This window comes from Gorilla gorilla, chromosome 9 (genome assembly GCF_029281585.2).
Source record: "Gorilla gorilla gorilla isolate KB3781 chromosome 9, NHGRI_mGorGor1-v2.1_pri, whole genome shotgun sequence".
Classification (NCBI taxonomy): Eukaryota; Metazoa; Chordata; class Mammalia; order Primates; family Hominidae; genus Gorilla; species Gorilla gorilla.
In genome coordinates this window covers 72,623,377-72,649,184 of record NC_073233.2, presented here as the reverse complement: position 1 = coordinate 72,649,184, position 25,808 = coordinate 72,623,377, and the positions used below count along the sequence as shown (strand labels likewise).

Sequence of the window (25,808 nt, the reverse complement as noted above, 5' to 3'; positions counted from 1 at the left end):
GAAATATTTTTAGCTCTTGGCGGGCTCAACAGCAGCCGCGCAGTCACCCCCTTATCCTCCACCCTCGGCAGGTGCGTCCCACGGCGGGGCGGTGGTGGGAGGTGGAGGGGGCGACCCGTGGGGGCGGGGCCTAGGCCTCTCCAGCCCCTTTCCTGGCGTCACCCTCCACGCCTCTCTTCCCAGTGCCGTGTCCATACTAGGTCAGCGGCCAGCCTCGCTGGCCGGGGGCGGGGCGTCTGCCTGGGTGGGGCCCACCGGGGCTGGGAGCCGGGACTTGGGCTGAGGCTTCCCGGACCATGGAGGATCCACGCTATCGAGGGCAGGACCCAGGAGGGGGAGGAAGCAGAGGATGCTCGGCGCCTTCTTGGCTCCGCCCTTAGCCCCGCCCTACTGCGGCGTTTAAGGGTCTCTTAGCAGGTGGCTACACCGGATCCAAAGTCGGGGAGTGTTACGGCAGGGAACACTCGCAGACTGCCTAGTCTAGGCCCTCATTATGGGGAAACTGAGGAACAGAAAGGTCCTGTTTCTAAGTCTTACATTACCAAGACTGAGGTGCGGGGGCGGTCCTGGATCCCCCGCCCCAAGGCTGGGAGGGGCACGCCTCGGAAGGGAGGTTTGGGGTCGGTGGTTTCACAGTGAGTGTGTCTGAAGCCAAATGGCCGGAAACCGTTACCCGCTCTCCTAGGCCCGGCTAGTGGGGACCCCAACCGCCTGCGGCTGCCCCTCCCAAGTTCCTCCCTGTTGGCCAGGCATCCAGGTCTCCAGTCTCCGAGCTGCGGAGAACCCACCGCCACATGCGGCTGCCCCTTTCCATTCGACCCTGTGGGGAGCCAGGCTTCCGGGGCTCCGTTCCTCCTGTGTGAACTGGGCCCCCCGCCCCCATTCCCAGACATCAAGGCCGCGTCTCCAGGTAGCCACGATTTCATTCCTCGCTCCCCACAGGTCCCTCTCCCCAAAATATTCCCATCTTGTCCTAGCCCATCCCCCAGACTATCTCAAGGACCAGCTGTCCCCACGCCCCCGACCTCCACTAGGCCTGTGCCACCCGCTGCCTGCAGGAAGACGCCCGGTCCCGGGCCGGGTTAGCCCCGTGGGAACGGTTTGTCTCGAAAACAGGAACCCGAGCTGGGGGCTGGGCGGGGCGCCCCTTCCCCACCGCAGTCCGCTTCCTGCCCCTCCCGGCTTCCTCCGCCCGACACCCAGGCAGGGCGGGGGGCACTGGGGCGTCCGCGGTTGGGGGAGGGGCTCTTCGTTTCGGTCCCCCCTCCGCGTCCCGGGCGGCGGGGCCTCCGGTCGCCCACCCTCGGGGCAGCTAGTGGCGCAGCCCCCCGCCCGCGGCCCTGCTCTCCCAGGAGGCGCGGCAGGGGAGGGGTTAAGCTGCTGCAGGGACCGCCGCGTGCGGGGCGAGAGGGAGCCCCCGGTGGGGGTGGCGCAGCCGGCGGTGCGGAGCTCCGCGCAGGGGCGGAGGGGGGAGGGGGCGGCCTGGCGCGGGGGCGGGGGCGGGGCGGCGGGGAGCGGAGCCGCGGCGTGGAGAGCGGGCGGGAGCCGCAGCCGCAGCGAGGCCGGCGGGCGGGAGCGCACGGAGGTGGGGTCGGCCAGGCCAGTGCGGGCTCCTTGCGGCAGGTCCCAAGAGTGAGTGGGCAAGCGCGGGCGGGGCGCCAGGCGAAGGAGGGCGCGGCCCCCAGCGACCCCCCGCCCCGCCCAGGGCGGCGCGGGCGGGCTGGGGGCGGCGAGCGGGTGGGGAGTCTGCGGCCCGGGTCTGGGAGAGGGGGCAGCGGCCACGAGAGCTAAGGCGCGCTGGATCCCCGGAGGGCGGAGAACCTCCACGGTGCACCCAGCTTTTCCCAGCCACCTTCCAGCGGGGCCCTCCCCCGCGTATCCCCATTTGACAGATGAGAAAATTGAGGCTCCCAGAGGCCAAGTGATTCTCAAGGTCACACGAGGAAGCGGTAGAGCCAGGCGGGGACGGCTCTGGGTGGCTCCTAGGAAAAGTTCCCCTGAGAACTCCGTACAGGAGCTCCCCTGTCCTCCAGCCTGGGGGAGTGAGTATGTGTAGGGCCGGGGTACCTTTCCGTGGGGCAAGGCTCTGCCAAAATCTGGGAGTGAGGGGAGTCAGGGCGCTGGGGCCGCAGGGCGGGCCCTGCACCGCAAATCGGAGGGGGGCGACGGAATGGGCGTGCGCACCCATGGGGGTGTGTGCATGTGTGTGGGAGTGTACATGCGTGGAGAGGCACTGCCTTGCGTGTGTGCACACGTGTGAGGATGTCAGCGCCTGTGTGGCCGCGGGACTCAAGGCTGGCCTGGCTCAAGTGAACAGCACGTCCAGGAGGCGACCTCGTCCGCGGGTTTGCATTCTGGGGTGGACGAGCTGGGTATGTGTGCCTAAGGGTTTCTTCGTGCAGGTGTGCACAGGGTGTGGGTGCCATTGTGTGTGAGAGACGGAGGATGGGAGGCCGGTGCCTGTGGCCCGGTGCGTGTAAGTGCGGACGCCTGCACCTCCACTTAGGTTCCCGGCCTCCGACGAATAACTTGGGTGTGGAGTGTTTGCCCCTGCCAGGGTGCATATGACCCCGCCAGTGACCGGAGTTGCTAATGGTGTCATGCACCCACCGGCCACCCTCGGCGTGAGCGCCCCCCTCTGGACACCCTGCTCTGTGCGCGCTCACAGTTCGCCTGTGCGGGGCCGGGGCCGGGGTCAGGAGCCGGGGATAGGGAGGAAGAGGGCCTGTGGACAAGCTGAGCCGGGACCCCTGGGACCTTTGCGGAGGTGGCCTGGGAGCGCTCAGTTCCCAGGCTCAGTCTTCCCGCTGACGCCTCCTGGCCGCAGCGGGCTCCCCCCGCCCCAGGAATGTTCCTCTCCCATCCAGTCCGCCTCCCCTAGGGCAGGCCCCCTGGGGGCTGCCGCAGCCCCGCCTCGCCTTCCTGGGCTCCCGGGAGGGGGCGAGGCGGGCAGGACGCCTGGGTTCTCTCCTCCCCCCTCCCATACCAGAGAGAAATTCCTCCGAGGTCCCCTCAGGCTCTGGGTTCCCAAAATAACCCTGCGGGGGAAGGGAGGCTGTGGAGGGAGGGAAGCGGGAGGGGCGCAGAGCCGAGCTGCGGGGTGCTGCAGGTGCTTCTGGGGAGAGGGCGCGAGGAGAAGGCGCCCTGCGGGGGGCTGGGCGCCAGCCAGTCCTCGGATCTTGGTTCGTCCCCATCCTCGTGAAGCCCCTCGGCCTTCCCGCGACTCCGAGGGTGGGCCGGAAGCGTCTCTGCGGGTCCGTTTCCCAACTGGCGGGTTGCACCATCCCGGGCCAGACCGTTTAACCCCGGGAGTGGCCGCGGAGGACAACTCCGCCCCTGCCCAGCAGGGGGCGTGCCCGCCCCGCCCCGTTTCTGCCCGCGGGGCCGCTCCCCCGCCCGCGCCTCCGCAGACTCCCGCTCTGCCTCTCCCGGGACAGGGGTTCGGTCCGAGCCCGGTGGGAGGCTCCCGGAGCGCAGCCTGGGCCCAGCCCACCCCGCGCCGGCGGCCATGGCAGGCACCCTGGACCTGGACAAGGGCTGCACGGTGGAGGAGCTGCTCCGCGGGTGCATCGAAGCCTTCGGTGAGTGGCTCGGGAGGGCACACGGAGCCTGAGCCTAGCCCCGAGTCTGAGACCGGGTCCCTGCCTCCCAGGCACAGTCCAGGGCACAGCCCTGACCCGGACCCACCCTGCTCCGCAGCGTGCAGCCTCTTTAACGAAAGCCTCCTCCGCAACGCAGGGCAGAGAGATGCACGCCCTTCAGACAGATGAGGTTTCCCTTCTCTAGCCTTCCCCAGCGGCGGCGAAGGAAGGGCCGGGTCCGGGACTCTGACACTTGAGGGGCATTATCTGTTTCCCGGGGAATCCGGAGGAACTCGCTATCTCCGGCCTGGGAGCTGTTTCCGGCTAATGGGGGGCGGCTTATCTGGTGAAGGGGTGCCCCTTCCCCCCAAGCGCTCAGGAAATGACCTCTGGATTCTTGACCCCGGGGAACCCAGGCTCCTTCCGCCCCAGCTGGTTCCCCTCCGGACGATGGGCGGCTCGGGCGCTCCCCTCCTCCAGTCCTCAGGGCGTGCCTATCCCTCGCCCACCACACCTTTCCTCTCTAATTTGCCTCCTGCTCTCGGAGTCCTGGGCAAGCAGGAGGTGGGCGGGGTCGAGCGTGCACCCGAAGGACCGATACCTGGCGGGTTGCGGGGTGAGGATGAGGCATGGTAGCTGCGGACCCAGCTCAGCCACCTGTCTTTGACCCTTCGGAGTCAGATGACTCCGGGAAGGTGCGGGACCCGCAGCTGGTGCGCATGTTCCTCATGATGCACCCCTGGTACATCCCCTCCTCTCAGCTGGCGGCCAAGCTGCTCCACATATATCCTTCGCCGGCCTTGCCAAGGCCCCCGCCGTCGGAGCCCATGCGCAGCCCCTCTGCCCAGCCCAGGCGCAGAAGGAGCCTCGCTCCTAAGTATAGGCCGCTCCTTATCCCAGAGCTCAGGCGTCGTCGCAGCCTCCAACTAGGGCCTAGGCTCTGCCCCTCCTTGCTCCTAGCGACTCGGTCCTGTCCCCAGGCTCTGTCCCCAGCCGAGGCCTTGCCCTCCTTCTCCCTAGAGTCTAGGGCCTGCTCCTGCTTCAGGCTTGGGTGCGCCCCGTGCATCTATCTCTCCCAGAGCCCAGGCTTTGCTTTCAGCCTCCCTCAGCACCTAGTCCTCCAACCCCTCCCAGAGCTCAGGCCTCACCCCCAGCATCTCCGCAGAGCGCAGGCCCCATCCCTAGAACGTGTCTCCTAGAACCAGGCCCCGCCCCCAGCCTCCCTCCACGCAGGCCTCCCTTTCTAGAGTTAAGCGGCCTCCTTAACTGTCTCCTTCACCTACCAACAATCCCGGAAGGACAACTCCAATTCCCTACAGGTGAAAACGTGCCACCTGGTCAGGTGAGTCTTTCCCCTGGGGCTCTAGCCCCTCCCCTTTCTCCCTTCTCTCTGGCTTCAGGCTGGCTTGGAGGAGGGGGCAGGGCGCTGTTTCTGGGAGTGGGTTTGAACCCTGGCTTGTCCAGGTGGGCAGTGCTGCCACAGGCTCACCCCTTCCTGGGTCTGGGCCTTAATTTTCTTTTCTGCGCAGTGCGGGTGGTTGTCTCAAGGGTCTAATGTACACTTGGAGTGGAGAAGGAAAGAGCTGGAACCATAGTTTGAGGGTCTTTTTGCTTAGGTGACTATAATCTCAAATAGCTCCTTGCAGCCTGCTGGGTGATGGTGGGAGAAGGGCTATCTTGGGTGACTCCCTGCTCCTCCAGGTACTGGATCTCCGCCTTCCCAGCGGAGTTTGACTTGAACCCGGAGTTGGCTGAGCAGATCAAGGAGCTGAAGGCTCTGCTAGACCAAGAAGGGAACCGGCGGCACAGCAGCCTCATCGACATAGACAGCGTGTGCGTGGGGGGAGCACAGAGGGCTGGGGGGGGCACTCAGTATCCTATACCATCTGTGCTTAATAAATGTCTGTTGAACTGAATGAGTGAGGGTCATGTCGCTCTCTCGCTTAAAAACCTCCCATGGCTCCCTATTGCCTTCAACATGCCTCCTCTGGGCAGCTTGGCGTTCCTGCCTCATCTTCCACTGCCACCGCCCATCCCACACACCTCCCCCTGTAGCTGCGCTGGGTCGGCTCCCCGTCGGCTGAGCTCTCGAGTCCTTTCCCACCATGGTGCTCTGCTCATATCATCCCCCTTGCTGCCTCCTCCGTGTTACCAAGACTCAGTTCAGGCATGAAGTCTCCGTGGGCTCTGAGGGTTCGGGGCTCTTCCGGGGTAGAATTTGTCGTTCCCACCTCTGTTCTCCATGGCACTTTGTACAGACTCCTGTACAAAGACCTCTGTACATGTGTCACGCTGTTTTGTGATCATGTGTTTCTGTGTCTGTCTCCCTCAGTAGACTGTGAGCTCCTCGAGGGCAGGAACCGTGTCTTACTCATCTCTGTATTCCCAGCGCCTAGCACAGTGCCTGGCACAGAGTACGTTGTTCATAAACGTGTGTTGAGTGCATGATAGGGTGGGGGGAGATGAGGAGGAGTTGCTGGGACTGGGAACATTCGTGCCTAGAACAGTGCCTGGCATTATGTAGGTTCTCAGCGTGAATGGTGTGTCTGTGTGAGTGGGGGGCCATGAGGCATGCGCATGTCCAGCAAAGGGCTCACTACCCCTGCCCCCCTAGCCCTACCTACAAGTGGAAGCGGCAGGTGACTCAGCGGAACCCTGTGGGACAGAAAAAGCGCAAGATGTCCCTGTTGTTTGACCACCTGGAGCCCATGGAGCTGGCGGAGCATCTCACCTACTTGGAGTATCGCTCCTTCTGCAAGATCCTGGTGCGGCCCGAGGGCTGGGGGGTCAGGGGTCTAATGTGGGCTGGAAGAGAGTTCTAGGAGGGGCAGGGTCCCTGGGGTAGGCTGGGTCACAGGGTGCATCAGGGGTTTCAGTGTAACCACTGAAGGTCATCTGGAGGGTGAGGAGTGGCCATCAGTGAGGGGAGAGGCCGGCAAGGTGCTGAGGCCACTCCTCATGCCCCCAGTTTCAGGACTATCACAGTTTCGTGACTCATGGCTGCACTGTGGACAACCCCGTCCTGGAGCGGTTCATCTCCCTCTTCAACAGCGTCTCGCAGTGGGTGCAGCTCATGATCCTCAGCAAACCCACAGCCCCGCAGCGGGCCCTGGTCATCACACACTTTGTCCACGTGGCGGAGGTGCCTGCCCCTCCCTCCCTGTGTCTCCCAACCACCCCACATGCCAGTCAGGCCAACCCTTCCCTTCCCCTAACCCACTGCCTTCTCTCTAGATAAGCTGGGCCAAATTCTGGGCCCACTCAGTGACTCCCTGCCTCTCTGTCCCCATTTGCCTTCCAGAAGCTGCTACAGCTGCAGAACTTCAACACGCTAATGGCAGTGGTCGGGGGCCTGAGCCACAGCTCCATCTCCCGCCTCAAGGAGACCCACAGCCACGTTAGCCCTGAGACCATCAAGGTGCCTGGGACTGGGGAGGGGCCGGTGCTTCCCAGGTCTGTCTTCACTGGGTCCTCCCAGCAGCACTGGGGGCTGGGCACAGCTGTCCTCATTTGATAGATATGGAAATGGAGGCTCAGAGGGGTTAAGTGCTTTTCTCAGTTTGCACAATGGCAACAGCAGAGCAGGGGCTCACAGGTCGTCATGGACCCCAAAGCTAGTACTTTTTTTTTTTTTTTTTTTAAGACAGGGTCTCTCTCTGTTGTCCAGACTGGAGTTCAGTGGTGCAATCACAAGCTCACTGCAGCCTTGAACTCCTGAGCTCAATCGATCCTCCCACCTCAGCCTCCTGAGTAGCTGGGACTACAGGTGTACGCCACCATGCCTGACTAATTTTTGTATTGTTATTAATTTTTTTTTTTTTTTTTAGAGATGGGGTTTTGCCATGTTGCCCAGACTGGTCTTGAACTCCTGGGCTCAAGTGATCCGCCTGCCTTGGCCTCTCAAAGTGCTGAGATTATGGCTTGAGCCATTGTGCCTTGCCACTTGTAGTTTCTTCTTTTCTTTCTCCTTCATTTTTTATTATTTTTGAAGTATTTTGAAGTATTGAGTAACATACATATAGAAAAGTATATAAAAACATATAAGACTGGGCGTAGTAGCTCACACCTGTAATCCCAGCACTTTGGGAGGCTGAGGTGGGCAGATCACGTGACGTCAGGAGTTTGAGACCAGCCTGGCCAACATGGTGGAAACCCATCTCTACTAAAATGCAAAAATTAGCCAGGCATGGTGGCACGCACCTGGAATCCAAGCTACTTGGGAGGCTGAGGCAGGAGGAGAATTACTTGAACTCAGGAGGCGGAGGTTGCAGTGAGCCAAGATCGTGCCACTTCACTCCAGCCTGGGCGATAGAGTGAGACTCCATCTAAAAAAAAAGAAAAGTATATAAAAACATATGAATAGTTTAAAGAAAAATTGTAAAGAAAACACTGTGTAACTACTGCCCGGGTTGGGAAATAGAACCTTGCCAGGCCCCCAAGTGCCCAGCACTTTAGAGCATAACTCCCTCCCCACGACTTTTGCAATGATGATCTTGCTTTTCTTTATAGCTTCACCACGTAGGTATGCGGTCCAAAACAATGTGGGGCTTTTTGTTGTCTGTTTTGAACTTTCTATGAATGGAATGTTGTTTGTGTTATTTTATGTCTTGCTTCTTTCATGCCACATGGTTCTGAGAGTCTTTTCATTCTGTCATGTGGAGCAATTGTTTTTTCATTTTCATTGCCATATAATATTTTATTGTACGTCTACCCCAATTCATTTATTTATTTATTTTTTTGAGATGGAGTCTCTCTCTGTCATCCAGGCTGGAGTGCGGTGGTGAGATCTCAGATCACTGCAACTTCCATCTCCCGGGTTTACATGATTCTCGTGCCTCAGCCTCCTGAGTAGCTGGGATTATGGGCTTGTACCACCACGTCTGGCTAATTTTTTGTAGAGACAGGCTTTCACCATGTTGCCAAGGCTGGTCTTGAACTCCTGAGCTCAGGCAATCCACCCACTTTGGCCTCCCAAAGTGCTGGGATTACAGGTGTGAGCCACTGCCCCCAGCCTACCTCAATTTATGTATTGACTCTATTGTTGAATGTTGGGGTTTTTCCTTTTCTTTTCTTTCTTTCTTTTTCTTTTTTTTTTTTTTTTTTTTGAGATGGAGTCTTGCTCTGTCGCCAGGCTGGAGTGCAGTGGCGCTAATTTGGCTCACTGCAACCTCTGCCTCCCGGGTTCAAGCGATTCTCCTGCCTCAGCCTCCGGAGTAGCTGGGACTACAGGCATGCACCACCACACCCGGCTAATTTTTGTATTTTTTTAGTAGAGATGAGGTTTCCACCATGTTGGCCAAGATGGTCTTCATCTCTTGACCTCATGATCCATCTGCCGTGGCCTCCCAAAGTGCTGAGATTACAAGTGTGAGCCACCACGCCCAGCTGGTTTTTCCAGTTTTTGCTGTTTGGACGGGGTGGCTGAGTATGTTCTTCCAGGTCATTGTCCTGTGCTGCCTTGCCTCCCTGAGCCTCTGTTTCTCCTGTTAAATGTTGATGATTCCCTGCGTCCAGGCCTGGTTTAGAGGTGTGATGCTTTTGGCAGTGAGTATTGCCTTGAATTCATGGCAATGAATTCAGTCCCCAGGGGCTGAGAGAGCCAGTCATGGGGGACAGTAAGGGAGGTTTTTACTCTTTCACCTGTCCCTGACCCTGACTCCTCCTCACCCACTCCTACATTTCCAGGGCTGAGGTAGGGAGGATAGTTGTGGGGGTATGACCCCTCTGTCCTTTGTCCCCAGCTCTGGGAGGGTCTCACGGAACTGGTGACGGCGACAGGCAACTATGGCAACTACCGGCGTCGGCTGGCAGCCTGTGTGGGCTTCCGCTTCCCTATCCTGGGTGTGCACCTCAAGGACCTGGTGGCCCTGCAGCTGGCACTGCCTGACTGGCTGGACCCAGCCCGGACCCGGCTCAACGGGGCCAAGATGAAGCAGCTCTTTAGCATCCTGGAGGAGCTGGCCATGGTGACCAGCCTGCGGCCACCAGTACAGGCCAACCCCGACCTGCTGAGCCTGCTCACGGTGAGGAGCAGGGGGCAGGGAGGTGGGGAGCTGGGCACCAGGGGTTGACAGTTTCCCCAGGTCCTGGCTGTGGGCGTGGCCTGGGGCTCTGGGTTCTGGCCAAGAAACTGAGATCTAGCGTGGGCTCTGGGGTTTGGAGTGGATGCTGAGGAGGGGTCCAGGCTCTGGTTGGGGCTGTGGACTGAGGTCTGATCTCCAGGCTGGTATGTGGACTGTGGGCAGTTTGAACTGGGCCTGGGTCCCGGGTTGAGTTCTGGCAATGGGCTGTGTTCTAGGGCTGGGCCAAGCTCTGCATTCTGTGGGCAGGGGTGGTTTCTAAGCATGGCCCTGGGCTGGGAGTGAAGTTCTGGGCTTGGCTTTACACTTGGTCTTGGGGTCTAGGGTGAGAGTTGGGTTCTGGTTTAGATCCAGACAAGGTTCTAGACATTGGGCTGGGGCTTAAGTGTTAAGATTTGGAGTGGATTCTTAGCTGCTTCTGGGCTCTGGAGGGGATCAGGGTTGAAATCAGAGCTTCTGGCTGGGTTCCGACCTGGCTTCTTCCCTGACATCTTGGCAATATGTTGTGTTCAAGGTTTGGGGCCATGCTGTGGTTTGATCTGCGCGCTGGGATGACGTGGGGGTTGCTGTGCTGTGTTCTAAGCCAGGCTTTGTCCTGAGTCTAGCTTCTGACCCGAGCTCTGAGCTGAGCTGTGGCCTCTAGGTCGACCTTTGGCCCTGGGCTCTGTGGCCGTGGGCAGGGGCCAGTGGGTGTGATCAGATCTGTGTGTCCCAGGTGTCTCTGGATCAGTATCAGACGGAGGATGAGCTGTACCAGCTGTCCCTGCAGCGGGAGCCGCGCTCCAAGTCCTTGGTGAGGGGGTACTCCCTCCTCTCCACTCTGCCCTTCCCTCCTGAGAATCCCAGGATGTGAGGACGGGAAGAGCTCTTAGCAGCCACCTCACCCATCCGTCTTGTAGGACAGAGGCATCCTGGGGGTAGGGCAGTAGTGTTGGGCAGACTTCCCTCTCCCAGGGATTCCCCTCTCTGTTCGCCGGGGCTCTGGGCTCCCCCTGCCTCTGGCCCTAGCTCAGGCCTGACCATTTCCATAGCCAACCAGCCCCACGAGTTGCACCCCACCACCCCGGCCCCCGGTGCTGGAGGAGTGGACCTCGGCTGCCAAACCCAAGCTGGATCAGGCCCTCGTGGTGGAGCACATCGAGAAGATGGTGGAGGTGAGCTCCTGCGGAGCCTGAGCAGTGTGTGGGGAGAGGCCAGTTTGCCGGAGCACTGCCCTGGAAGCCAGCACGAGTGTCCTGTTCAAGACCCAGCACTCAGCCCCCAGGAGTCACAGGGCCTGGCAGGCCAGCTGCACGGGGCTGAGGTGCCCCTGGGTAGGGTGGGGGTGGAGGTATGGAACGGGGGTGGTGTCAGAGACCTCTCTGAGACACACCTCATCAAATGGACTGGGAACGTGGGAAGGGACAGGACCTGATGTCCCCTTTACTCTCCCCTCTTCTGGCTCTGCGTGTCCCTCTGCGTGCCCCAGTCTGTGTTCCGGAACTTTGACGTCGATGGGGATGGCCACATCTCACAGGAAGAATTCCAGATCATCCGTGGGAACTTCCCTTACCTCAGCGCCTTTGGGGACCTCGACCAGAACCAGTGAGGAGGGCTGGGGACCTGGGGGAGAGGGAAGGCAACTCAGCCCACTTCTGCCTGGGCTTCAGTTTCTTGTGTGCAAGATGAGGTCACTGAGCCAGATGATCTTGGCCTGGGAAGCTGCCAGTGTGGGAAGGGGCACTTGCTTTTGTGGGGAGGAGAGGCTGCCAGCTGTGGAGGCGCAGTGGTATCTCACAAATTCAGACAGATGGGGGGCTCCACCTGAGTCTTGCAAAGACTGTGACCTGGGGACTGTGGCTACAAAAGTGCTGTTTTATTTGTGGAGCTCACAGCTGTCAAGAAGTGTGGGCAACTTGAGCTCCTGGATAGTCTGTTCTAATGAATAGATAAGAAAGGTTTGTAATTAGCAGTACCCAGTTGTTTATCAACAGTTCATATGCTGACAATTTGGAAAAACAGCTGGTTCTCTGAAGTAGGTTAAACATGCCCCCTGAAGCCAGATTCATGCCCTATTTTTGCTGAGCAGAAAAAACTCCATTCAAAATTTAAAGTCCATCTCAGGTCGATTTATTTTTTAATGTTACCTGTATTTCAAAAATCTGTTGTTTTTTATTTCCACATTACAAAAATCCACGGTAAAATAAAATCTAGGTGGTAAGATAAATTTATAGTGAACAAAATGTTTAAAGTAAGAAGTGAGAGGCCAGGTGCGGTGCCTCACTCCTGTAATCCTAGCACTTTGGGAGACTGAGGTGGCAGGATCAATTCAGGCCAGGAGTTCGAGCCCAGCCTGGGCAACATAGTAAGACCCTGTCTCTACAAAAATTATTATTATTATTTTTGAGACAGAGTCTCACTCTGTTGCCCAGGCTGGAGTGCAGTGGTACAATCTCGACTCGCTGCAACCTCCACTTCCTGGGTTCAAGTGATTCTCCTGCTTCAGTTTCCTGAGTAGCTGGGATTACAGGCATGCATCACCGCGCCTGGCTAATTTTTGTATTTTTAGTAGAGATGGGGTTTTACCATGTTGGCCAGGCTGGTCTCAAACTCGTGACCTCAAGTGATCCACCTGCCTTGGCCCCCCAAAGTGCTAGGATTACAGGCATGAGCTACTGCTCCTGGCCTAAAAAAATTTTTTTTGGGCATGGGTGGCACGTGCCTGTAGTCCCAGCTACTCAGGAGGCTGATGCAGGAGGATCCCTTGAGCCCAGGAGGTTGAGACTGCAGTGAGCTGTGATCACACCACTGCACTTCAGCCTGGGTGACTGAGTGAGATCACCCCCATCAAAAAAAAAAAAAAAAGAAAAAAAAAGGAAGAAATGAAAGTCCCCTCTTTCCTTTTCCACTGGTAGAAGTTGCCATGATTAAACACTGTTAACAATATTAAGCTTGGCAGTATGTGGATTCTTCCAGTCTTCTTTTCCCAGGCAGGTGCACATTGATAGAGATTTTGTTTGTTTGGTGTCTGTTTCACGGACAAACAGGATTAGAGCATAAATCTAGTTCTGCTTGTGGTTTTTATCATAGCTGCTTTATTTCTTCTCCCAGATTTTCGGCAGAGGTAGTTGAGTTCCATGTTTTCTCCCTGGGTTGGTGGGTGGATTTTTATCTAGACCACCTTTTCAGTGAGAATGACCCTTTGAGACGATGGAGGCCTCAGCTTCATGCAGCGGTCTCAGCCTTAACCCTCCACTTCCTGCAGGCCCCAGGCTGTGTGTGTGTGTGTGTGTGTGTGTGTGTGTGTGTGTTGGTGAGGGGGAAGCCCTGGTTGGGTATCAAAACCTAGCACCTGGTTCGGCAGGAGGGAGACCAGCACCGGCTCCCAGGAACAGGCCCAGCTCACCACTTCATTGTAAAGCTCCCTCTTTGTTTCTGGAACTTGGGTGTTTCCATTTCTTTCTTACAAAATGATCTATGCATTTACAGCAATTGTTGATATATCTTTAGGCAGCATCTAGGTACTTGTAGTGGGTTCTCTTTTTTCTTTTTTTTAATCACCCTCTCTTTTTCTTGAGACAGAGTCTCACTCTGTCGCTCAGGCTGGAGTGCAATAGCGCGATCTTGGCTCACTGCAACCTCTGCCTCCCAGGTTCAAGTAATTCTCATGCATCAGCCTCCCAAGTAGCTGAGATTACAGGCACTGGCCACCAGACCCGGCTAATTTTTTTTTCTTTTTCTTTTTTTTGAGACGGAGCTTCGCTCTTTGTTGCCCAGGCTGGAGTACAGTGGTGTGATCTCGGCTCACTGCAACCTCCGCCTCCTGGGTTCAAGCGATTCTCCTGTCTCAGCCTCCCGAGTAGCTGGGATTACAGGCACCTGCCACCACGCCTGGCTAATTTTGTATTTTTTTTTTTTTTGAGACAGAATCTCACTCTGTCACCCAGACTGGAGTGCAGTGGTGTGATCTCGGCTCACTGCAAGCTCTGCTTCCCAGGTTCATGCCATTCTCCTGCCTCAGCCTCCGGAGTAGCTGGGACTACAAGCACCCGCCACCGTGCCCGGCTAATTTTTTGTATTTTTAGTAGAGACGGGGTTTCACCGTGGTCTCGATCTCCAGACCTCGTGATCCACTAGCCTCAGCCTCCCAAAGTGCTGGGATTACAGGCGTGAGCCACCTCACCCAGCCTAATTTTGTATTTTTAGTAGAGATGGGGTTTCACCATGTTGCGCAGGCTGGTCTTGAACTTCTGACCTCAGGTGATCCGCCCGCCTCGGCCTCCCAAAGTTCTGGGATTACAGGCGTGAGCCACCGCGCCTGGCCTAATTTTTGTATTTTTAGTAGAGATGGATTTTACCTTGTTGGCCAGGCTGGTCTCGAACTCCTGACCTCACCTCAGGTGATCTACCCACCTCAAGTGATCTGCCCACCTCGGCCTCCCAAAGTGCTGGGATTACAGGCATGAGCCACTGTGCACCCGGCCTAAAAAATCACCATCTTGACAGAACTTCACACCTTGCTTTTTGTTTTTTTTCATCTTTGTGCTTGTTTTCCACTTAACCCTTGATCACAGACATCTTTCCATGTGGATTCATGTAGAACTACCTCATTCGTTAGAACAGCTGCAGAGTATTCCACTGTGCGGTTAGTCCATCATTTCCCTAACCATCCTCCTGCTGATGGACAGTTAGACTGTTCCAGTTTTTCAGTATGATTCTATGCCAGGCTGCCATGAACGTCCTTTTACTGATCCACTCAGGCCAGTATTTCTGTAGGAGAAATTCCTAGAAGTGGGATAATTGGATCAAAAGATATGCACATTCTAAATTAGGAGAGAGACTGCCAAACTGACCTCAGACAAGGTTGTACCAGTTTGCACCCCCATCAGCAGCGTACAAGTGCCTGCTTCCCAACTTCCTCGCCAACAGTGGATGCTATAAAAAGCTTCACAATTTTGCCAGTCTCGTTGGCAAATGGTATCTTGGTTAAATTTGCATTTCTTTAATACTAATGGGGGTAGGGTATCTTTTCATATGTTTATTGGCCATTTATTTCTTCTGTCAATTGCCTGTTCTGATTCCTTGTCCATTATTCTACTGGGTTTGTTGGTCTTTTTCTCATTGATTTTTAGAATCTCTGTTAATGGATATTAACCCTTTGCAGTTGAATGTGTTTGCAAATATTTTCTCCCTGTCTGTCATTTATGTTGTCTTTTTCCATATAAAATTTAAAAACTTTTGTGTGCTCAATATGTCAGTCTTTTCCTTTCTGGCTTCTTGGATTTGTGTTCTGTGTAGAAAGGCCCTCAAGATTATAAAATTATTATATCTTTTCTTTTTTTTTTTTTTTTTTGAGACAGGGTCTCTTGCCATGTCATCCAGGCTGGAGTGCAGTGGCATGATCTTGGCTCGCTGCAACCTCCACCTTCCAGGTTCAAGTAATTCTCGTGCCTCAGCCTCCCGAGTAGCTGGGATTATACGTGCCCGCGACCATGCGTGGCTAATTTTTGTATTTTTAGTAGAGACAGGTTTTTACCATGTTGGCCAGGCTGGTCTCGAACTCCTGACCTCAAGTCATCCGACTGCCTTGGTCTCCCAAAATGCTGGGATTACAGGCATGAGCCACCTTGCCCGCCCTGTCTTATATCTTTTGAGATAATTTTATTTTTTGCATGAGTGTTTACAAAAAGTCCAGTGAGAACAGTGAGAATTTAGTTTTCATGAACAGTATGAATAATGTAGGCTTGTATTTTTTTTGTTTGTTTGTTTGTTTTTTTGAGACAGCATCTTGCTCTGTTGCCCAGGCTGGAGTGCAGTGGTGTGATCTCAGCTCACTGCAACCTCCACCTCGCGGGTAGGCTTATATTTTTTTCTTTTCTTTTCTTTTCTTTTTGAGACAGGTCTCTTGCTGTGTCACCCAGGCTGGAGTGCAGTGGCATGATCTTGGCTCGCTGCAACCTCCACCTCCCAGGTTCAAGTGATTCTCATGCCTTAGCCTCCCGAGTAGCTTGGATTATAGGTGCCCGCCACTATGCCTGGCTAATTTTTTGTATTTTTAGTAGAGACGGGGCTTTGCCATGTTGGCCAGGCTGGTCTCGAACTCCTGACCTCGTGATCCACCCGCCCTGGCCTCCCAAAGTGCTGGGATTACAGGCGTAAGCCACTGTGCTCGGCCCTATATTTTTTTCAGATAGCCAGTTATCCTAATGCTCCCTTGATTTGATGGACCACCTGGATCACACATTATGAGCCCCCTCATAAGCAGGTGGGAGTCTCAAGCGAGGGCCAGTCCCGATGGGAATAGCACTTGGTAGCTGAGGACCCTCCTATCTGTGCAGACACTGTTGTAAAACTTCACATGCATCATCTAATTTAATCCTCACCAAAATCCTATGAAATGTAGGAATGATCATTACACCCATTTATAGATAAGGAAACGGAGGGACAGGGAGATTACTCCGCTACAGGTCAAGAGGCAGGGAAGTAGAGCTGCGATTTGAACTGAGGTCTGTGTCTAGAACACATGCTCATTCTTTCCCTAAAATGTATTCATAGGTGAAAAAGGGCTTCTGCGGAAAGCCCTGGGTTATGTGGGAAACCCTGGATTTACAGGTGTCTTTCCAGCAGGATGATGCAGGAGAGAGAGGGATGCGATTTCTCCCAATCTCTCCTGGTCCCAGAACTCATTAGAGAGTTCTCCCTGCTCAGGGCTCCCGACTGGTGTTGCACACAGTACACTTCGGGAGCCCGAGGCTGATGGTTCCATGGAAAGTACACAGTCCTTTTAGTTTGCACACCAAGTGTGAAGTGGGCAGGACAGGCCACTGTTCTGAGAAGGAACCCAGGGAAGGGGACTGGCCCAAGACCACACACTGGTTAGCGGCAGTTCCCACATCTGCCTGACCCCTAGTCCAGTGCCGCCTTTTCTTTACTCTGCAACAGGAGTCCAAAATCAGGAGTTCCATGAGGACACTGGGAACAGTGGGATGGGTTAGGCTAGCGGTGGATGGTTCTGGGGAGGGCCCGAGCTGAGGCGCCCCCCCAACTCCCCACAGGGATGGCTGCATCAGCAGGGAGGAGATGGTTTCCTATTTCCTGCGCTCCAGCTCTGTGTTGGGGGGCCGCATGGGCTTCGTACACAACTTCCAGGAGAGCAACTCCTTGCGCCCCGTCGCCTGCCGCCACTGCAAAGCCCTGGTGAGAGTCCCTTTCCCGGCTCACGGCCCAAGCCACGCCCCTCCAGCTCCGGCCCCGCCCTCCCTTCTGGCCCCGCCTCTGCCAGAGCCCTTCTCAAGCCAGGAAAACCTGGTTAATTCTATTTGCCTCTCCTCCTGTGGTTCTGCCCCTGGCCCTGAGGCGGGCTCTAAAGCCCTAGTCTCACCCTCAAGAAGGAAGAAGTAAAGTCATCACCTCTAAATCTCTCCTCCCACCACGGCCCCTCCTCTATTGCAGATCCTGGGCATCTACAAGCAGGGCCTCAAATGCCGAGGTGAGATGGAATGACTGGAAGCGCTGCTGGGCAGTGTTTTGTTTGTTTGTTTGTTTGTGAGAGTTACTATTTTGGTGGGGCAATTGCCAAGGAGTGAAGTACCTTAAAATCAGAGGCGCATGGCCGGGCATGGTGGCTCAAGCCTGTAATCCCAGCACTTTGGGAGGCCGAGGCGGGCAGATCACCTGAGGTCAGGAGTTCAAGACCAGCCTGATCAACATAGCGCAACCCCGCCTCTACTAAAAATACAAAAAGTAGCTGGGCGTGGTGGCACCCACCTGTAATCCCAGCTACTTGGGAGGCTGAGGCATGAGAATCGCTTGAACCTGGGAGGTGGGGTTTGCAGTGAGCCGAGATCACGCCACTGCACTCCAGCCTGGGCAACAGAGAGGGCTCTGTCTCAAAAAAACAACAACAACAAAAAAAACCAAAACCAAAACCCCACAAAATCAGAGGCTCAAGATGACTGATGTGAAGGGAGTGGCCTTTAAGAGGCCATTTATTTTGATGAGGCAGCTGCCCAGGAACAGAGAACATGGGAGAAGGCATAGACTGACAATTAGGAGGAGGAGAACACTTTGGAAGGAGACTCTTATTTTGGTGGGGCAGCTGCTCAGGAACAAAGGTTCCTGGTGGGGGGGCGCAAGCCTGCGGGATGGGATGGAGGGTATTCTGACCAATGGCCCTGGCTGGCTCTCCATTTGCCCTCCCCCAGCCTGTGGTGTGAACTGCCACAAGCAGTGCAAGGATCGCGTGTCAGTCGAGTGTCGGCGCAGGGCCCAGAGTGTGAGCCTGGAGGGGTCTGCACCCTCACCCTCACCCACGCACAGCCACCATCACCGCGCCTTCAGCTTCTCTCTGCCCCGCCCTGGCAGGCGAGGCTCCAGGCCTCCAGGTAAGAGGGAGTCATTCTGTACTGGCCTCTGGAGGGAAGGATGCAGGGCCACTGGGGCAAAGAACGCAGGATGGAAGCCATTCCAAAGTGCATAATTCTCTTTTTGTGGTGGGATAATAAAGAAGGGACAGGCCGGGCGCGGTGGCTCACACCTGTAATCCCAGCACTTTGGGAGGCCGAGGTGGGCGGATCACGAGGTCAGGAGATCGAGACCATCCTGGCTAACATGGTGAAACCCCATCTTTACTAAAAATACAAAAAAAAAAAAAAATTAGCCAGGCGTGGTGGCGGGCGCCTGTAGTCCCAGCTACTTGGGAGGCTGAGGCAGGAGAATGGCATGAACCTGGGAGGCGGGGCTTGCAGTGAGCCGAGATTGCGCCACTGCACTCCAGCCTGGGTGATAGAGCAAGACTCCGTCTCAGAAAAAAAATAAAATAAAATAAAGAAGGGACAGGTAAGGGTGCCAGAAAGTGGCCAGGAAGCCCTGGACCTTCTGAGGCTGAGGAGAGAGACCCTCATTTATAAAGAGGTATAAAAGTGAAAGAGGCTTCAAGATTCCAGTTACAGTCTTATTTTGTTGGAGGGGTTAACAAAGGATTGGAGAAGGTGTTATATGAGCCATTGGCTTGCCTTTCCCTTTCTGGCTGCTCTGGAGGCTCTTCTGGGGAAAGTCCCTTGCCCTGATAATGTCCTGGCAGCTCTCTTGGGGTATTTGATGGTTTTAGGTCAGTTTGCTGAATGACAACTGGCCAAATGATTATTTTGCAGAGAACAGTCCGAACAACTGTGTTAAACTGGGGTCTAAGGTAGTTGATCACAACTGTTTGGGTTGGCATAAGTCCTCAAAAAACAGAGGCAGGCACAGGGCATACATCCTCAAAAATAGAAAAGATAAATCCATTTGCATTGAGCCTTCCAGAAGTGCTGGGGTCTAAAATGTGAAATACACACAAAATTGACATTTAAGCAAACTGCGCTGACAAATCTGTGGCTGAAAAAGCTGTGGCAAAACAAAAACATAGAAAAAGAGCCTCAAAAATTGGGCTGAGGCCGGGCATGGTGGCTCACGCCTGTAATCCCAGCACTTCGGGAAGCCAAGGTGGGTGGATCACCTGAGGTCAGGAGTTGGAGACCAGACTGGCCAACGTGGCAAAACCTCATCTCTACAATACAAAAATACGAAAATTAGCTGGGCGTGGTGGCAGGCGCCTGTAATCCCAGCTACTTGGGAGGCTGAGGCACGAGAATCGCTTGAACCTGGGAGGTGGAGGTTGCAGAGAGCCGAGATTTCGCCATTGCACTCCAGCCTGGGCGACAGAGAGAGACTCTGTCTCAAAAAAAAAAAAAAAAAAAAAAAAAAAAATTGGGCTGTGAGGTCATTCAGGGAATTGATTTTTGGTGGGTGGGTCTGCTTCTGGGATGATGTGGATGCCTCCCGTGGAGAGGGGAAGGGTTCATGAAGTCCCAGGGACCTGGAAGTGTGTTCTGCAGCAATCCCCCTCCCAGCAGAGATCCGTGAGGAGGAGGTACAGACGGTGGAGGATGGGGTGTTTGACATCCACTTGTAATAGATGGTGAGTCCTCCCACAGCTGGCACCAGAGCTCCCCACTGAGGGCTGGTGGGGGAGCTGGGGAGTATCAGGGAAATGGGTGCTTTATCCAAATGGCTCCAAGCCAGGTGGGCTACTACCTTGTTGTTGGGGGGGTGTCTTCCTCACAACCTGTTTTTCTCTTCCCAGCTGTGGTTGGATCAAGGACTCATTCCTGCCTTGGAGAAAATACTTCAACCAGAGCAGGGAGCCTGGGGGTGTCGGGGCAGGAGGCTGGGGATGGGGGTGGGATATGAGGGTGGCATGCAGCTGAGGGCAGGGCCAGGGCTGGTGTCCCTAAGGTTGTACAGACTCTTGTGAATATTTGTATTTTCCAGATGGAATAAAAAGGCCCGTGTAATTAACCTTCACCATCAGCGCCTAGAATCCCAGGGGGTGGGGGGATGGTATACTTTACAGGATGACAATCTTGGGAGCTAGAACTTTGTAGCCAGAGAAACTTGGGAGGTCTGGAATCTCATGTGTCTGGAGTCTTGGGGGAGAGAATCTTAGAAGCAGAAAACCTTGGAACATAAGAATCTTGGGGAGGGTCTAGGATCTTGAGGAGACCAGATCCTTGGACATCTAAAACTTGAAACTATAGGTCTGCACCCGAGAATTGCAGGGCCAGTCATGCATACCCAAAGCCTTCAGCCCATGGCCGAAATTCCCTTGCTGGACAGGGGGCCTTTCAGCCCCTGCTTGGACGCTTCCAGTAACGGCCCTCACTGCAGGAATCATGGGAGGGAGAGGGGCAGTGCAGAGTTGCTGGCTGTCGGGGAAGGGAGGGAGGGCCCTGGGCAGTCCGAGGGCCCTGCTGGGCTTGTGCCTCAGGGTGGGGGCTGCACTCCTCGGCCTTGCAGCCTCCTGGCCTGGTGCTGCTGCCAGCCGGAAGGACAGTGACTTCCAGAGGAAATGCATATCGATCCTGCTTTCAGCCTCCGGTGGTGGCTTCTCCCAACCCAGCTCTTCCCTCCTGAGCCTGCAGCACGGAGGTTTTGGGGGTCACTGCTACCTGAAGAAGGCTAAGGCCACTTCTGAGGCTGGTCTGGGAGTTTACTAAAGGTTCTGAAGCTGGGCTGGGCTGCCCCTGGGATCAGGAGACTCCAGACAGCAGTCCTGACAATGGGAACTACCTCCTCAGTCCCCCAAACTGGGAGGTGTCCCACAGCAGCTGTAGGATTGTCCTAGGGGTGGAGACCTGAGCACCTTCCACTCCAAAGCACAGTATCTGCAGGCCTGGCAGTGGCCTCAGTTCCCCCATGAGTGCCCCGGTCCCCCACCCCAGGGTTTCCCCACATCACATCCATCCCTGCTTTGAGACCCCACTCCCCCTGGCCTGTTCTTTATTTTGGGTCACTCCCTTCTCTTTCCTGGTCATATCTCTCCTGCAGGCCTACCCTGTGTTGGGCCCCCCAGCCCTGTCTCTGCATCGGGTGCCCCCCTGCCCCTCCTTCTGTCCTCAGCCCCCTCCGCCCTTCCCCCTCTTGAGGCTGTAATATCCGTTTCACGATTTGGGGGCTGAGTTGCTATAACAACAGACGGCGATTGTGTTGTGAAGAGCAGCTCGCTCCTGTGCCGCCTGCCTCCTGTGCTGCCTCCATCCCTGCAGCCCAGTCGGCTCCTCTCGGCTCCTCTCCTCACCACCACCCTCCAGTTCCAGTCTGGCCTCTTCCTGGTGTGTGTGTGTGTGTGTGTGTGTATGCACGCATGCATATGTGTGTCCAGGTCTGCCTGCCCGGGATGTGACATGTAGCGGTCTTCATGGTTGCATGTGTCTGAATTTGGTGTCTGAGCTTCACATTGTATGCACCTGTGTGCATGTGTGTGCATGGACATGCATGCTGTATCTGCTGTGTTTCCCCTCCCCCATGTGTCCCCACTGGCCTTTGCACATGGGAGAAGGGCATGTGCTCAGCACATCACTCAACTGTCCACATTGGGTGGGTGCCTGTGTGTGGTGTGTGTGTGTGTGGGGTGTGTCTTGAAGTGGCAGGTCCCAAATGCTTAGGCAATCTGAACCTTGGACCTTGCAGAGAGGAGAGATGTCCCTGTAGGTGGGAGTGACAGGGAGGTGCAGCAGCTGCCCGGTGACCTTTTCTGCCCTTGATGGGCAAAGCTGGGGGTGGGGAAGGGAGACAAGTGCTCATACTTACCTCCCTCCCTGCCCAGGCTCCTCTGTAAGGGTCTGAGTCTGTCTCTGTGAGCCATTGCACCTGTCTGTCTATGCCCTGCCTGGATGGACAAGGGGTGTGTGTGTGTGTGTGTGTGTGTGTGTGTGTGTGTGTGTGTGTGAGAGAGAGTGTGAGGAGGCTGCAGGAAGAGGAACAGTGGGGGATGGGCAGGAAAGTGGGCTGTGGGGTCAGAGAGGCGATTTCGCATTCATAGGCCCTGACTCAGCAGTTCCATTCTCTGGCTCCTTCATTGGCTTTGGTGGGGATGCCCTGAGGGTCTCTCCAAGGTCAGAGTGGGCCCTAAGTCTGGGACCTGGCTTAGGGATCACCCTTCTCGACTCCTAGGAAAAACTCCTTGCAGCCTGGGTCCCCCTCTTACCCCTTCACAGGCTGGGGAAGGAGTTTCCCTCCGGGGGGGTTGGTGTCCACGTTAAGCCACTCAGTAATTGACCACTCTCTTTGAAGTGCCTGGGCAGGGGTCCAGGATGACTGTGGGCAGGTCCCCTGGGTGCACCTGTTCTGGGCATGCATTAATTGCCTGGTGTAGGTACCTGTGTGCACAAGTGTGTGTGTTCTTGGGCAGTATATGCTTCCTGTGGGTGTGTTACCATGGTGGGGCATTTCTGCAGGTGTTCTTATGTGTCTCTGGGAATGCCGAGTGTTCACAGATATGTGTGCATGGCTGTGAGTGCCCCAATGTGCATGCATTGGTGGTTGAATGTAAGTGTTCTTGCATGTTGCCTCTGGCTAAGGAAGTGCCAACTACCACCAGCTGTGCAGATCACAGACCCTGCAACAGAAACCAGGGTCCTGGAGTGAGCTGGCAGAATGGTCTGGCACACATACACACACACACTCTGTCTCTCACTGTCTCATTCAGCAGCCCAGTGACCAACCTCGGGGTATACACACTAGGTGCCAGTGTGTGTACACTTTTATTGGCGGAGTGAGTGAAGGCTGTCCCCCAGTCCCCCACACTCATACACATGCACAGTGATGCATGTACCCTTACAGGAGAGACCTGCGCCCCCCAGCACCACTCTAACTGAAACTCATGGATGGGAGAAGGAGAACAGAGAAGGGGGCTGCTGCCAGGTGCCCTCAGTCACCAGGCATGTGCAGGCGCAACCCCGCCCCCACACCTACTCGTACCTCGGTCCAGGGTTCCAGGCAGAACTGAGAGTTTGGCCTCAAACTCTGGGATTCCCATGAGGCAGGACTGGGAAACCCCCAAGTTCCTAGGTCTACCCCGCCCCCATCTCTGCCTTTCCTTCCCCCACCGCCTCCGTCTTTATCCCAGCAAAGCCCCTTCCTCTTCAGTTCTGGGGGCTCCAAGCCAGGGGCCCTCCGGACGGTGGGAGGTGGGGTCCAGGCTACCGGCTGGAAAAAGCACCCAGCAGCCATGGACCCACCGAGTCCCCCTTCTCTAGGCTCCTCGAAGCCCGGGCCCGCCCCTAGGCGTAGCCAGCAGAGGGCGCTGCGGCCCAGGCCCCGCACCAGCCCTGCTCCCGCGGCGTCCCAAGTCGGGGTCCACAGCCTCTCCTTCGGCTTGTCCCAGCCCCGCGCTGCGCGAAGACCTGCTGGCCGTGGGGGGAGGGTGCGGGACCCAAGGCCCCGAACTAAGGGGCAAGGGGCGAGGGGCGAGGGGCGAGGGGCGAGGGGAGAGGGGCGAGGGTCGAGAGTGCTTGGATTCCCAGAAAAGACAGAGGCCGGGTTTGGGGCCCGCCTGGTTGGGGGCCCGGGCGCCCGAGAACCTCGAGAGGCTGGGAGGAGCGCGGGTGCCGTGGGGCCGGGACGCCTGGGTCCCGCGCGAGGGAGGGAGTGGGCCTGTGGAGCCGCTGGACCGGTGGCTTCTGAGCCCTTGCATTGGCTGCGCTGCTCGCCCGTCAGCGCAGCGTGGTCCAATGCGCGCGTCTCGGGGGCGGGCACTGGTGCTGATGCTGCCGTCAGTCGGTGTTGCAGGGATGCGGCGGCGGGAGCAGCCGCCCTGACTCGCGGAGCATCCTCCTCGGAGAGGCACCGCGGCGGGGCGGGCGGGCGGGGACGCGGCGGGGAGGGAGAGAGGCGCGAGGCGGCAGACACCGCTAGCCCTGGCTCTGCCACCCGTCGGAGACGGGGCGGCCCTGTAGCTCTGCTACCCACCCTCCAGCTTCTGGCGCCCCGAGAACCAGGTAAAATGGGGGGGGGGGCTGCGGCGGAGACGGGCGGGGGGCGGGGGGCGGGAGCCGATCGGGGGAGGGGAGCGGATCGGAGGGGGCGAGGGAGGCAGGACGGATGAATTGGGGGGCGGGGGTGCCGCGCTGAGAGGGCTGGCCCGGTGACAGCGAGGAGGCAAAGCCGCTGGGGGCTTGGGGGTCGGAGGCTCCTGTGGAAGGGGCACTGGCCCTGAGAGCTGAGGAGAATGGGGAGGGGTGGGAGGAAGGGTCTTTGGGGGAAGGATGGAGAGAGGAGGGGCATCCAGAGGACGGAGAGGGGGTTCTTAAAGGGGGGTCCCCAGTCTGTGCTAGCCCCAGAGGCTTGAAGCAGCGCCGGGCCAGAGGAGGTGTTGTGTTCTGGGAGGGTCTAACCAGCGAGAAACTGGGCTTCGTGGGAGGAGAGGAGAGGGGGCTGGAGAAGAGAGAGAAGTGGAGAGGGAAGGAAAGGGGCCAGGCCAAGGGCTTCGTCCTGAGGGGACCCTCTGAGGACCAGGCTTTCCTGGGGGATGGGAGCCAAGGGGAGAAGAGGTTATTGGGAGAGAGCAGAGGGGAATGTGCTAAGGTGCTCCAGGCAGAGATGGGTCTGTGCTGGTGGAGAGCTGGGAAAGATGGGGTCTGAGGGAGAGGAGCGGAAGCTTGCGGGGGAAGGCTGGGGGTGATGAGACAGGGAGACTGGGAAATCAGTAGGAGGGGGCTTTGCTGGGGTGGGAATGCGCTGGGGGCGGTGACAGGGTTCTGGTCAGAGAGTGCTGCAGGGGGAGAGGAAGCTGCAGGGCCCTTGGCTTGCTCCCCCACCCCTAAAGAGGAAGGGACCATTTCTCATGTCCCAGCCTCCTCCCCCAGCTGAAGCAGCAATCTTCCCTGGGGTCTTTAGGTTGGGGTATGAGCCCTTGAACCCTTGATGGGCTCTTGGGGCACAATTGGCTTTGGGGTGCTATTGTCTCCTTTACTCTCACCCCCCTCCTGAGTCTTGGGAGAGGGCATTCGATGCCTCATTGAGCCAGCAAGGGCTGGGAGGGGCTTTTTTTTGGTGTCTGGAGGTGAAGGAGGAGGCTGTCCACCTGGAATAATGCAATAGATTTTTAGGGGGTGGGTCTTGGGTCCCCAGTCCCTTGGCTGCCCTGGGGGCTTCCAGATAGCCCTGTTTTTTTATGTGTTGGCGGGTGGGCGTCTCTCCTCTTCCATTCATTCTTATCCTTCCCTGTTGTCTACCTTCCCAGTGTCTGGGTGTTCCTTTTGGGGGAGGGTGGACATTAGGGTCTTACTTTCTCTGTCTTCTGCCAGAGAAGGAGAAAGAAAGAAGGGAGAGGGAAGGAGAAGGGGAGGGAGGTCTGCAGTCTGCTAACTGTGAGGCCTTCTGTTTTGTGGGTGCTTCAGCCCCTCAGTCCCTACCTCCTCTTGCTTCCAGGGATGGCTCCAGGGATGCTGGCATCTGAGGTGTGGCTGGATCTTTTGGGAGACAGGGGAGAAGGGTCTGGCTGGGGGCTCTTCATTCATGCTAGAGGAAGTGTTCTCAGACCCATCCTATCCTCAGATCCACAGGGGTGGGCAGGATGGACCAACCAGCCACGGCTGCCGGGCAGTTCTTTCCAGGAGCCCAGGCCTGGGCTGAATCCATATGACAGTGGAGTTCTGAGACGAGGGGCTGGGTGCGTGAGTGGCTGGTGGGGACCCCTCTTTCCTTCCAGGCTCAGTCACTACCCAGGTCCAGCTGCTCCCTCCTGCTTACCCTTGCCAGTGACACAGACACTCTGACAATGATACACGCGCTCGGTGGCACCCACCCAGACACACACCTACACAGGCACACACACCTGCGTACACAA

At 56.7% G+C, this 25,808-nt stretch overlaps 2 protein-coding genes across 37 annotated transcripts in view; both read left to right on the top strand.

Moving 5' to 3' along the window:
• Positions 1 to 652: 652 nt before the first annotated feature.
• Positions 653 to 20,001, top strand: RASGRP2 (RAS guanyl releasing protein 2). 10 transcript variants are annotated; one of them, XM_055354416.2, is made up of 18 exons: positions 1,497 to 1,632; positions 1,893 to 2,042; positions 3,438 to 3,581; positions 4,263 to 4,365; positions 4,861 to 4,923; positions 5,283 to 5,414; positions 6,196 to 6,346; positions 6,550 to 6,723; positions 6,883 to 6,999; positions 9,323 to 9,604; positions 10,377 to 10,454; positions 10,693 to 10,815; positions 11,130 to 11,245; positions 16,696 to 16,837; positions 17,093 to 17,129; positions 17,845 to 18,024; positions 19,531 to 19,598; positions 19,764 to 20,001. In XM_055354416.2, exons 3-17 carry the CDS (start codon positions 3,509 to 3,511, stop codon positions 19,590 to 19,592), a joined length of 1,833 nt encoding a protein of 610 aa, XP_055210391.2. In that variant the 5' UTR covers positions 1,497 to 1,632; positions 1,893 to 2,042; positions 3,438 to 3,508; the 3' UTR covers positions 19,593 to 19,598; positions 19,764 to 20,001. The 10 variants fall into 10 exon arrangements, with proteins under 10 accessions (XP_018892043.2, XP_055210390.2, XP_055210388.2 ...); XM_063693233.1 differs by having other exon boundaries at positions 1,589 to 1,632; positions 1,893 to 2,372; XM_019036498.3 differs by lacking the exons at positions 1,497 to 1,632; positions 1,893 to 2,042 and adding an exon at positions 653 to 910.
• Positions 20,002 to 23,734: 3,733 nt separating this feature from the next.
• The window catches only part of NRXN2 (neurexin 2), a 115,815-nt gene continuing 113,741 nt past the window's right edge, over positions 23,735 to 25,808 (top strand). For 12 of the 27 annotated variants that reach the window (XM_055354404.2, XM_055354396.2, XM_055354395.2 and 9 more), the window contains exon 1: positions 23,749 to 23,958. The gene's annotated coding sequence lies outside the window, so the exon portion shown is untranslated. Of the gene's footprint in view, positions 23,959 to 25,808 lie in introns of all 27 variants that reach the window. The other 15 variants (XM_031015869.3, XM_031015871.3, XM_055354410.2 and 12 more) reach the window with 4 other exon arrangements.

Coding starts and splice junctions, on each gene's coding strand:
- RASGRP2 (XM_019036498.3), top strand. CDS start 3,509: ATGGCAGGCACCCTGGACCTGGACAAGGGCTGCACGGTGGAGGAGCTG. Junction 4,924..5,282: donor AAAACGTGCCACCTGGTCAG/GTGAGTCTTTCC, acceptor CTGCTCCTCCAG/GTACTGGATCTCCGCCTTCC. Junction 10,816..11,129: donor ACATCGAGAAGATGGTGGAG/GTGAGCTCCTGC, acceptor TGCGTGCCCCAG/TCTGTGTTCCGGAACTTTGA.